The sequence below is a fragment of the Triticum dicoccoides genome, chromosome 5A (genome assembly GCF_002162155.2).
Source record: "Triticum dicoccoides isolate Atlit2015 ecotype Zavitan chromosome 5A, WEW_v2.0, whole genome shotgun sequence".
NCBI lineage: Eukaryota > Viridiplantae > Streptophyta > Magnoliopsida > Poales > Poaceae > Triticum > Triticum dicoccoides.
The window spans coordinates 647506773-647519772 of record NC_041388.1 but is presented as its reverse complement, the minus strand read 5'-3'; the positions used below and the strand labels follow the sequence as shown (position 1 = coordinate 647519772).

The following is a 13000-nucleotide window of genomic DNA, read 5'->3' as shown; positions in this document are numbered from 1 at the left end:
GCAGCAACCGCAGATCGGCAACGTGCCTCGGAGTTCCGGGCTGATCAGCGCGGTGCCGGAGCAGCAGCCTTCTTCACGGGCAAGGGAGCAGCAGCCTTCTTTACAGGCTGAGCTTGAAGCGCTGGATGCAGCGATGCTGGTGGCGCAGAATATTCTGAACAATCCCTTTTCCATCATCTGCGAGGCTTGCGGCCACCCCTCCGGCACCAACAACAATGCGTGCAGGGTCTGCAACCCCTTGGGCAGCGCGCCTCCGCAGCAACTGCAGATCGGCAACGTGCCCAACTACGCCGCCGCCGGTGCGCCTCGGGGGGCAGTGGCAGTCCCTACCAGTGAGCAGCAGTTCCTGACTAATCTGGATGCGCCGGCGAGACCTATTTTGGACAACACTTCTTCCATCTGGCCGGGCCCGATCTGCGGGGCCTGCGGCGGCCACTCCGGCAGCAACAATGCGTGTCAGGCTTGCTACAACTACGCGCAGACCAGCAACGCCGGTGCGGCTCAGGTTCAGGCGGCGGTCTCTGCCCGTGTGAAGGCGCTCCAGGATTGGCTGGCGGCGCAGCTGGCGACGACCGAGCTAGCAAACCGGCCGTCGAACTGCCCGCCACCGCCACCGCCAGGGCAGAGCTAGCTTATATCGGCCGTCCATCCGTTCTTCTCGTTCCTCGTCTCATGCTAATTAGGACTGTTACTGCTGAGTGTATTCTGATGGTGTATTCATTCAATCCAATGCTGCTGTATGTCTTGTGAACTCTGGGAGAAGGCAGCTTAACTGCCGAGCCTTTCTGTATGTTTTGACAGAACAGAATGGTTCAAGTGATGTGGTGAAATGTGCCGATTGATACATAGTACTTGAGTAGATCAATGAAACCATATGCCTGTACTTGTTGTGGATGTCAGTGTGCAGTCTGCTTCGTTAATCTTGGTTCGGTTCTTTTCTGACGCTTGGGTTTTTGGCCTCAAGTGTTTGACTGGTTCACTTTCAGTTAAACCAGATGACTAGATGAGTTAAAGCTTCCTTGCTGTTCAGTTTAATCATATGGTTTAATCAATTGACGCTTCAGTTTTGCATCAAGTGTTTGGCTCATTACACTTTCAGTTTAACCAAGTGTTTGATTCGTGGCTGTTTCCTTTTATGTCTTTCAGTCCTTTGTCGTCGGTAAATGATTTGGGGTGCCTTAAAGCACAGTCGGAGTCGTTAATAATATTATGTTGTTTCCTGATGCTTTGGTTTTACCTCGTATGTTTGACTGTTTTAGTTTCAGTTAAACCGAATGAGTGCTCAAAATTTTCAGCTTCAGTTGTCAGGACACTACACTAGCTCTCTGAACTTCCTGTCTCTGAACACACCTGAAGAAATCGACACCTTCTCTTGAGAATTCGACGGATACCAGGGAGACGGATGGCTAGGATGCGATCCAGTTATGAAAGATCAACGCCTCTCGAAGATCAAGAGCTTTATATATATTCATCACGAGCTACTAATCCACTTTATGCAGTGTAGAAAATCTAGTGTTTATATTATTGCCTGCTAACTGTATCCAGGTTCAGTTCAGCTACATATATGTTTGCTGCCTCCACAATTCTGAAGCTAACCAGTAGTAACAAAAAATCAATTTCTGGGGCTAATTTACATATGAGTTTATTCATTTTCAGTAAGTGCTCTGTCCTTGGCATAGCTTTCTGCCCTTATATATAACAAACATTTACATAAACCAAAACATTTATAATAAACATGATTTTTATGGCATGTATTCTCGCTCCTAGACTATAACAATCATTTATATATAAAGCAAAACAGGCATTGCATTAACATATAACTTCGCAGTATAGGCCACAGTACATGTAATTAATTATGGCGCCATGGTTGTTGCACTAGAAACGAATCATGTTCATAACTGTTGAAGAAACAGAAAATTACAGAGAAAACTACGACTAGGAGCTGCTAGCAGGGGATGGCTGGGGTGGAGTTGCATAACAGAAATGACACTGGCATCCTTTGTTGGGGATGCACTTGCCGGTTCCATTGAACTGCTTGTAGCAGTAATGTTGGCATGTGATCTCGTCCACGTCGCACTGGTTGACTATGATGAAATCCGTGCAGTGCAGCTTAGCCTTTGCCAGATCTGCAGATACATAAAAATCACGGTCATGTTTATGACAGACCAAAAGGAGAAGAACACAAATTAGCTGGGGAGCAGTTTTGGATTTCGACAAACTTTAAACCCACGCCGCAAGAATCCTAGAGCAGATCAAGGCGAATTCAGTAACTCGTTTAGTGTTTTGTAAACAGATATCCATTGTCTAGACTAGCCCTCTCAAATAATAGTAACAATAACAATAAACTATCTTTAAAAAAATGTAAACTGGTAGTTATAGACTTATAGTAGTAGTTACCTGGGGATAGGACGAAGAGGACAAGGACTAGGAGTAGAACTTGTGTAGCTCTCATCTTGTATTACAAAGTTTTTTTTCTCGATCTGACCTTGTATTGCAATGTTAGGGGCGTGTATCTCCGTATTGAGAGCAAATATGATATGCCAATGGGTCCTTTTATAGTGAAGGTTTAATTATCTGATTAATTGGCTAGTCATTTTCTCCATTAATTGTATTAATTTTAGTAAATATTTTCTTCATTAATTGTATTAATTATCTTCTCAGTTATTTTATTTTTTTGTGGGCAATCTTCTCAATTAATTATATAGTGCTAATTTTAGATGTAATACACTACTACATATCCGAACAACACTGACGGAACAATTTGTATCAGCCAGTCAGTGCCTTGGGGTCAATGATGACTGCTCTATCACACACAGGCCACTTAATTAACCGGTCAGTAACGAGGAACAACAGTGACCGGCCAACCAGTCGTGTAGACTTCATCGAGGCGTCCTATGAGCAACACATCACCGACGGTCTATCCCGTCGAGACTGGTAGTGATGTTTTACTTGGGGCTGGCATAATACTATGTTGCAATTCTACCAGCCAACTTGGTGCATTACACCATACATACAAGGCATACATACATATATTTGCATACCATATATCAAAAAATATCACTTTCATAGCTAAACAGGTTGAATATATAAAATAACATGCATGCATATATATATGGTAGAGGGAAAGGTGAGACCCGTCCCCCGCATCCCCCGTGCCGCCCTCCCTGGCAACGACGGAGGAACCCTAACTCGCGTCGCGCCGCCACCTTCCAACCCCCACCCCAACCTCGGCGCCATCGAAGGAGCAACCAACAGTGAAGCCGCGCTGGCTCCCAGGAAGGCGGCGGCAGGGCGCTGATGCGGCTTGAACTACGCCGGTATTTCCCCAAAGAGGAAGGGATGATGCAGCACAGCTACGGTAGGTATTTCCCTCAGTGATGAGACCAAGGTTATCAAACCAGTAGGAGAACCATACAACACTACGTGAACGGCACCTGCACATAAAGAACAAAAAATTGCAACCCGACGTAAAAGAGGGGTTATCAATCCCTCCCGGGTAAAAGATATGTCAAATTTGTATTAGATTGGATAAATAGATCTCGCGGGAACGCGAGATAAAATAAATAACAATAAATTGCAGCAAGGTATTTTGGGTTTTGGATTAATAGATCTAAAAATAAAAACAAATAAAAATAGATCTCAAAGGCAAATATAATAAAGAGAGACCCGGGGGCCATAGATTTCACTAGTGGCTTCTCTTGAGAAAAATAGCATACGGTGGGTAAACAAATTACTGTTGGGCAATTGATAGAACTTCAAATAATTATGACGATATCCAGGCAATGATCATTATATAGGCATCACGTCCAAGATTAGTAGACCAACTCCTGCCCGCATTTACTATTATTACTCCACACATCGATCGCTATCCAGCATACATCTAGTGTATTAAGTTCGTGGAGAAACAGAGTAATGCAATAAGAATGATGACATGATGTAGACGAGATCTACTCATATAGGAATATACCCCATCTAGTTATCCTTAATAGCAACGATACATACGTGTCGTTTCCCCTTCTGTCACTGGGATCATGCACCGTAAAATCAAACCCATCACAAAGCACCTCTTCACATGGGAAGAAAAATCGATCTAGTCGGCCTAACTAAACCAAAGATTCAAAGAATAAATACGAGGCTATAAGTAATCGTGCATATAAGAGATCGAAAGACTCAAATAACTTTCATGAATAAAAACATAGGTCTGATCATAAACTCAAAGTTCATCAGATCCCAACAAACACACCGCAAAAAAGAGTTACATCAAATAGATCCCCAAGAGACTTTTGTATTGAGAATCAAAAAAGAGAGAGGAAGCCATCTAGCTACTAACTACGGACCTATAGGTCTACAATGAACTACTCGCGCATCATCGGAGAGGTACCAATGAAGATGATAAACCCCTCCGTGGTGGTGTCTAGATTGGATCTGTGGTTTCTGGACCTTGCGGTGGCTGGAATTATTTTTCGTCGACTCCCCTAGGGTTTATGGAATATTTGGGTATTTACAGAGCAAAGAGGCGGTGCGGGAGGCCATCGAGGTGGGCACAACCCACCAGGGTGCGCCTATGCCTCCAGGCGCGCCCTGGAGGCATAGGCGCATCCTAGTGGGTTGTGACCCCCCCCCCCCTCGGGGCACCCCTCTGATACTTCTTTGGCCCATCGTGTGTCTTCTGGCCCAGAAAAATTCTCCAAAAAATTTCGCTGCGTTTGGACTCCGTTTGGTATTGATTTTCTGTGAAGTAAAAAACAAGCAAAAAACAGCAAGTGACACTGGGCACTATGTCAATAGGTTAGTCCCAAAAAATGATATAAAGTTGCTATAAAATGATTGTAAAACATCCAAGAATGATAATATAACAGCATGGAACAATCAAAAATTATAGATACATTGGAGACGTATCAGGCGCCTCGGCTAGCTTCGGTCCCCAGCCCATCCTCCCCGTCCGTCGGCTCCTGCCGACCGCTGTGCCCGACACCGGTGCGTCTCTGCCTGTCACATACCTAGTTCTTGTATGACCTAGACTAGCTAGTCATGTGTGCATCATGTTTAAATTTCAATAAATTTGAAATGGGGACCTGTGAAAGCCTTAGAAATCATTTCTGAAAATGACCAAGATAAAAGTTTCTTCAAATAGGTCCAAGAAAATGTTCATGTTTCTCCCTGAAAATATTGACCAGAGGTAAAATTCAAACCAATATTTTTAGGAGCTCATAAATATTTATGTTGGGCATTTGGAGTTAATGCAACAATTATTTGCATTGGATTTATATTTGCTATATATTTAAAATAAGTCCAATAATTCTGTAAATTTGTGTGGGGCTCTGAAATAGCTCAACTAGCCCACACAATATTTATCAGAAGCAGTAAATTTGATTTAGTTTGAAAAATAAATCAAAAACAAATTATAGAAAATAGAAAACAAACAGAAAATATAAAACAGAGCAGAAGGACTTACCTCCACCCACCTGCGGCCCGCTATTGTAGCCTGTTGGCATCCCAGCTGGCGGCCCAGCCCACCAGCGCCCCCTTGTCATCTTCCTCCTCTGCTAGGAGGACAACCAGGTGCGTGGCGAGCGCCGACGCTGCTCTGGCCACCTCCTGCTTCCCCGGCCCCTTCTAGCGACGCCACGGAGATGCCCTGAAGCCCCTGTCCCCTCTCCCTCACTCGCCGCTCTCTCTCCCCTTCCCTGGCTCTCTCTCTTTAGCTCACCTGAGCGAAGCCGTCACCGCCGACCAGCGCTCGCGCGGCCACAGCCACCCCCTTGCTCCCCTAACGCGTCCGAGAGCTCTGCCACGTCGTCCTCATCTTCTTCACCGAGTCACAGGAGCTGGGTCGCCCTGTGATGCCGCCAACATCATCTTCTTCCTCGTCGGTCGCCGGAGATCCTCCTTGCCGCCCCGACTGCTCCGGACCGTCTCCGAGCTCGCTGACCTCCTCGTCCGACTCGTCGTGAGCCTCCGACCCTGCACATCCCTCTCTTCTTCCCCATAGGCCTCCGTAGCCACTGGACCGCCTACGCCTGAACCCGCCGCCGCCTGCGCTCGCTGATGAAGCTATGTACCTAGGGTAGGGTCATGGACCTGTCCAAACTGACCTACCCAAGGACACCTCCAGAAGAAATCACATTTCAATCGACTTGGCGGTGTTTCACTCGACGGACTCGAAGACACTCGACCAAGAAGCAACCACTCGACCAAGATCCAACCACCCGACGGCCAGGAGACCTAAAGTCACTCCGCACGCTAACGGTCGGCCATTAAGTAGCTTTTATGGTCATCATAGCACTTTATTAGGGGCGTTACAAGTAACGCCCGACCTTAATGTACTTAAAACCCTGCATAACTGAGGGCGGAGGGGTCTGGCAGACTCTATATAAGCCACCCCCTCCTCAGTGTAAAGGGTTCGCACCCCTGTAATTTATACTCTCATAATCCAGTCGACCGCCTCCGGTCTCCGAGACGTAGGGCTATTACTTCCTTCGAGAAGGGCCTGAACTCGTAAACCTTGCGTTCTTACAACTTCTCCATAGCTAAGATCTTGCCTCTCCATACTTACCCCCCTACACTACTGTCAGACTTGGAACCACGACAGTTGGTGCCCACCGTGGGGCCGGTGTTTTAGCGTTTGTTGGAGGAGTTGCGACCTTTTCCGACCCGAATCATCATGGTTTTCGGCGGAGTTTTGGTGGAGGGCCGCGAGATCCGTCTCGGTGCGCTCACGTTCATCGTCGACGACTCTGCTTGGCTCCAGGAGGCTCGCTCGACGTGGACGCACTCCCTGTTCGCGGGGCAACGCACTTTAGCGCGTGCGTCCGCGGCGTTCTCCTGTGACAACCGTCGACCCCCTACCGGTCGGCTCCTGTGTTGTCCTCCCTCCCCGTTTCCCGCCGGCGCAAGCGCTCCGGTCATTTGAGACTTCAGCGGTGGGTGAGACACGTGGTGGCACGTCAGTCGGCCACCCCTCAAGTCGCGGCGATCGAGCCCGACGAATCCCTCTACGGCCTGTTCGACCTGTCGACTGGCTCCACAGAGACCGCATCCGAGTGCGACAGCAGCGATCTGGCGGCGGAGGTTCTGATGGTCGATGGACCGCCAGTCCTCCCGGTTTTCCCCGCACCGACGGAGGCGCGGGTGGAGGCGACCCGTCGCGTCCCCATGAGGAGTATCTTCCGGAGCCTCTCACATCGCTGCAGAGAGAAGAACTTCGCCGCCGGAACGTGGATGCACTACACACTCCTATCGTTGGAGAAACCCCTGAGGCTCGCGCCTTGGAAGACGCACGCCTCGCAAACTTGGCCGAGCTCACTCGACTGGAGAACCTCCAGTGAGCACTCGACGAGCGTGCGCGACAACGGGTTCCCGAATCCAATCGACGTTAGCTCTTCCTGCCCCCGCAGGTATATCGAACTCCGATTCAGAATTTAGCAGCTGCGGCCCGTATAGCAGAGTCGATTCAGCCTTCCCAGTCGGAGGCTGGCAGAGGCTTACTGCAGATCAGAGCGTTACTTCGGGCAGCAGGAGACCAGAATTCCGCTGTTTCTTAGTTGTAGAACAGGATTCACAGCAGATCCGTTGCCGCGGACACAGTCCAGTCGGCTCACAGCCCGAGATTGCCCCCGAGGCGTGAGGGACGTGGAGACCGGCGTGACCAGTATGAGAACCATGCGCAGTATGATCACTGAGTCGATCGTGACAGTCGACGTCGAGTGCCCACGCCTCCCCCGAGGAGCGGGTCGTATGTGCCTCGCCAGCAGGATGACAGGCGCCCTCATAGTGGTGGGCGAAGGATTCCAGTCGACCCCAGAGGGCCAGGCTTTGACGCGAGATCCATTCTCGTCCAAGGTTTGGTCGACAGGAACAGGGCTCACCGAGAAGGTCACGACAGAGATGCACCTACCAGCAGTAGAGTACATGTTTCGGGGCCAGAGTGCTTTAGTAGAGCCATCAGGGCCGCTGTGATTCCTCCCAACTTCAGGTTGGCGACTAGAGTCAGTAAGTTCACTGGCGAGTCCAAGCCCGATACTTGGCTTGAGGACTACCGAGTGGCTGTCCAGATTGGCAGCGGCAATGATGAAGTGGCCATGAAGCACCTGCCTCTCATGTTGGAGGGCTCGGCCAAAGCGTGGCTGAACCAGTTAGCGCCTAGCAGCATTTACACTTGGGAAGATCTCTCCCGAGTGTTCGTCACCACATTTGAAGGCACATGCAAGCGACCGACAGGGCTGACGGAACTGCGGTCTTGCGTGCAGAAGCCGAATGAAACTTTGAGGGATTACATCCAGAGGTGGATCATGTTACATCACTCGGTGGAGAATGTGCCTGACCACCAAGCAGTTTGTGCCTTCAAGGAAGGCGTCAAGTACAGAGAACTGAATTTGAAATTCGGTCGAACCGGAGATATGTCCCTGAATCGGATGATGGAGATTGCTACCAAGTACGCTAATGGTGAAGATGAGGATCGACTCAGGAGTGGCAAGCTCAAGTCAGTCGCCCAAGAAACCGGAGGAAATTCCAATCGGAAACAGAAGCGGAAAGCCGAGCCAGCGGCTCCCGGGGAAGCCTTGGCTTTAACCCAAGGAAAGTTTAAAGGGAAACCTAAAGGACCTTGGAACCCCAAAAAGGTTAAAGACCAGGACGGAAATGATGTGTTGGACTTATCGTGTCTCATCCACACAAAGAAAGATGAAGAGGGTAATTTCATTTACCCGAAACATACCACTCAACAGTGTCGACTCTTGATCCAGCAGTTCCAGGGCAAGCAGCCCAAAGGTAAGGAAAAGGAGTCGGACAAGGTCGAGGACAAGGAAGACAGTGACGACGGGTAGCCTCAGGTCAATTCCACTCTGATGATTTTTGTCGATGTTGAAAGCAGAAGTCGACTGAAAGTTATTAACCGAGAGGTGAATATGGTCGCTCCTGCGACACCTAGTTACCTGAAATGGTCTCAGACTGCCATAACATTTGACCAGTCCGACCACCCAACGCACATCGCCACCCCTGGGAGGCAAGCTTTGGTGGTCGACCCAGTTGTTGAAGGCACTCGACTGACCAAAGTCCTGATGGATGGTGGCAGTGGTTTGAACTTATTGTATGCTGAGATGTTAAAAGGATGGGCATTCCGATGTCCAGACTCAGTGCCAGCAACATGGGTTTCCATGGAGTCATTCCTGGGAAGAAGGCCGAATAACTCGGCCAGATTGCTCTTGATGTGGTTTTCGGTGATTCCAAAAATTACCACAAAGAAAAATTGACATTTGAAGTTGTAGACTTCCAGAGTGCCTACCATGCTATTTTGGGGAGGCTGGCTTATGCACGCTTCATGGCCCGACCATGTTACGTGTAACTCAAATTGAAGATGCCTGGCCCCAAAGGTGTGATCACTATTACGGGCAATCGGAAGAAAGCGGAAGAATGTTTTCAGAAAGGTTCGAAGATCGCTGATGTTCAGATGGCAGTGGTGGAGTTGCAGGAATACCAGAAGACTGCAGACCCGAGTGATTTGTTGTGAGCCAAGAAGCCCGCTACAGAGTCAGCTTTTCAGTCGACTGGCGATACGAAGACAGCTCACATCCACCCGACCGACCCCGGTGCTGCTCCAAGTCATATCTCGACAACACTCGACTCCAAATAGGAAGAAGCGCTCATCCAATTCCTCCGTGAGAACTGGGACATTTTCGCATGGAAGCCCTCTGACATGCCGGGTGTTCCTAGGGAGCTGGCTGAGCACCGCCTAAGAGTCGACTCAAAAGTAAAACCTGTCAAGGAACATCTCCGATGGTCCGCCGTCCAGAAGAGAAAGGCCATTGGTGAAGAGGTGGCTCGGCTCTTAGCGGCGGAGTTCATCCGAGAAATCTACCACTCCGAGTGGCTCGCCAATGTTGTCATGGTCCCCAAGAAGGACAAGTCACTTCGCATGTGCATTGACTTTAAACATATCAATCGGGCCTGCCCAAAAGATCATTTTCCTCTCCCCCGCATCGACCAGATAGTCGACTCGACTGCGGGATGTGAGCGACTGTCTTTTTTAGACGCCTATTCCGGGTACCATCAGATCCGTCTGTATGGGCCTGACGAGATCAAAACAGCTTTCATCACTCCATTCAGGTGCTTCTATTATGTTACCATGCCATTCGGCCTCAAGAATGCCGGAGCCACATTCATGAGGATGATTCAGAAGTGTTGGCTCACCCAAATCAGTCGGAATGTGGAGGCATACATGGATGATATTGTGGTCAAGTCACGGAACGGTTCCGACCTGCTGACTAACCTTGCTGAAACCTTTGCCAACCTCAGAAGGTTTGATATCAAGCTTAATCCATCAAAATGCAAATTCGGGGTTCCTGGCGGATAGTTACTCGGTTTTCTCGTTTCCGAACGGGGAATCGATACCAATCCAGAAAAAGTCGGTACTATACTCCGATTGAAAAGTCCTGTGCGAGTGCACGATGTTCAGAAGCTTACTGGTTGCTTGGCCGCCCTAAGTCGATTCATATCTCGTCTCGGTGAAAAGGCATTGCCTCTTTACCGATTGATGAAGAAGTCTGACAAGTTCGAGTGGACTCCTGAAGCTGACGCAGCGTTCGCAGAGCTCAAAGCTCTGCTCTCCACCCAGCCGGTGCTTGCTGCCCCAATTAGCAAGGAGCCTTTGCTGCTTTACATTGCAGCCACAGGACAAGTCGTCAGTACGGTACTTACGGTCGAGTGGGAAGAAGATGGGAAAACCTTCAAAGTTCAGCGCCCAGTGTATCATATTTCTGAAGTCTTGACCCCATCGAAGCAAAGATATCCTCATTATCAGAAGCTCGTATATGGGATTTATATGACCACAAAGAAAGTTGCCCACTACTTCTCTGATCATTCCATTACAGTCGTCAGCGACGCTCCGTTGTCAGAGATCTTGCATAACAGGGACGCAACTGGTTGAGTGGCAAAATGGGCGATTGAACTCCTTCCTCTAGATATCAAGTTTGAGGCAAAGAAAGCTATCAAGTCCCAGGCAATCGCGGATTTCGTTGCCGAGTGGATTGAATAGCAACTGCTGACTCAGGTTCACTCGGAGCATTGGACCATGTTCTTCGACGGTTCCAAGATGCTAAATGGTTCCGGCGCCGGAGTGGTGTTGGTCTCCCCCAGAGGAGATAAACTCAGATATGCTCTTCAAATCCACTTTGATTCCTCTAACAATGAGGCAGAATACAAAGCACTTTTATATGGGTTGCGCATGGCCATTTCACTCGGCGTCCGTCGCCTCATGGTCTATGGCGACTCAGATTTGGTGGTTAATCAAGTGGTGAAGGAATGAGACGTCAGAAGTCCAACCATGACTGGTTATTGCAATGCAGTGAGAAAGCTGGAGAAGAAATTCGAGGGGTTAGAGCTTCATCACATACCCCGACTAAAAAATCAAGCAGCTGATGATCTGGCAAAAATAGGTTCCAAAAGAGAAGCCATTCCCAGCAATGTGTTTTGGAACACATCCACACACCATCAGTCCAGGAGGATCCCTTCACTGAAGAGGCCCCGCAGCCAAAAAGCGCCACGGATCCGACTGAAGTTGAAGTTCCAGCTGTGGTCGACCTGATCATGGAAGTCTCAGTTATCGCTCCCGTCTGGACAGAACCGTACATCGCGTACATCCTAAGGAAAGAACTCCCAGAAGACGAAGAAGAGGCTCGACAGATCGTCCGTCGATCCAAGGCCTTTACAGTCATAAAAGGACAGTTATATAGAGAAAGCGCGACTGGGGTCGGCCAGAAGTGTATTACACCAGAAGAAGGTCAGATGATCCTTAACGATATCCACTCGGGGACCTGTGGTCATCATGCGTCCTCTCGGACCATTGTAGCTAAAGCATACCGAGCGGGGTTCTACTGGCCAAGAGCCAATGAGATGGCAAAAGAGATAGTCGACAAATGTGAAGGATGTCAGTATTACTCCAATATGCCGCACAAGCCCGCGTCAGCCCTGAAAACCATTCCACTCGTCTGGCCCTTCGCTGTTTGGGGGCTGGACATGGTTGGACCACTGAGAACAGGCAGGAGTGGCTTCACTCATGTGCTGGTAGCAGTCGACAAGTTCACCAAATGGATTGAAGCCAAGCCTATCAAGAATCTTGATGCTTGCACCGCTATCAGTTTCATCAGAGAGTTGATATTCAGATATGGAGTTCCACACAGCATCATCACCGACAACGGGTCAAACTTCGATTTTGACAAATTCAGGGCCTTTTGCGCCTCTCAGGGCACTCGATTCGACTATGCTTCGGTCGCTCACCCCCAGTTGAATGGGCAAGCAGAAAGGGCGAACAGCCTGATTCTCAAAGGACTGAAACCCCGATTGATGCGCGATCTCAAGCACGCAGTAGGCGCATGGGTCGACGAGCTTCCATCAGTCCTTTGGGGATTAAGAACAACCCCGAATCGATCGACCGGAAGAACCCCATTCTTTCTGGCCTACGGAGCCGAGGCAGTCTTACCGAGTGACCTGCTTCACAACGCTCCCCGAGTCGAGCTCTACTCTAAAGATGAAGTAGAACAAGCCCGGCAGGACGCAGTCGACCTCCTAGAAGAAGAAAGAGAAATGGCCTTGATTCGATCGACCATCTATCAGCAAGACTTGCGTCGATTCCATGCCAGAAACGTGAAGAGCCGAGCCTTCCAAGAAGGAGACTTAGTCCTCCGAGTGGATCAGCAGAAACCACACAAGCTCGCTCCTACTTGGGAAGGCCCCTTCATAGTCACCAGAGTCCTCCACAATGGAGCATACCACCTCTACAATGTCGATCGCCAGATTGATGAGCCACGAGCCTGGAATGTGGAGCTACTCCGCCCCTTTTATACTTGAGTTATCATTCAGATAAGATGTAATAAGAAAAAACTCCTGTAGTTTATTTATCAAAGACAAGAGCATTATAATTTTCCCAGTGATTATTATTGTTTTTGTTTACATAAGAAATCCCCCAGTGGGTGGCTTAGCTGTGAATCCGCTTCGCCTAAGTTTA

The 13000-nt window shown here is 49.0% G+C and overlaps 1 protein-coding gene across 1 annotated transcript; it reads right to left on the bottom strand.

Moving 5' to 3' along the window:
* Positions 1-1786: 1786 nt before the first annotated feature.
* Positions 1787-2511, bottom strand: LOC119298254 (putative defensin-like protein 157). Its single transcript, XM_037575725.1, has 2 exons — positions 2398-2511; positions 1787-2126 (listed from the first exon to the last, which is right to left on the bottom strand). Exons 1-2 carry the CDS (start codon positions 2450-2452, stop codon positions 1936-1938), a joined length of 246 nt encoding a protein of 81 aa, XP_037431622.1. The 5' UTR covers positions 2453-2511; the 3' UTR covers positions 1787-1935.
* Positions 2512-13000: the final 10489 nt, after the last annotated feature.

Coding starts and splice junctions, on each gene's coding strand:
- LOC119298254 (XM_037575725.1), bottom strand. CDS start 2,452: ATGAGAGCTACACAAGTTCTACTCCTAGTCCTTGTCCTCTTCGTCCTA. Junction 2,127..2,397: donor CCTCTTCGTCCTATCCCCAG/GTAACTACTACT, acceptor ATGTATCTGCAG/ATCTGGCAAAGGCTAAGCTG.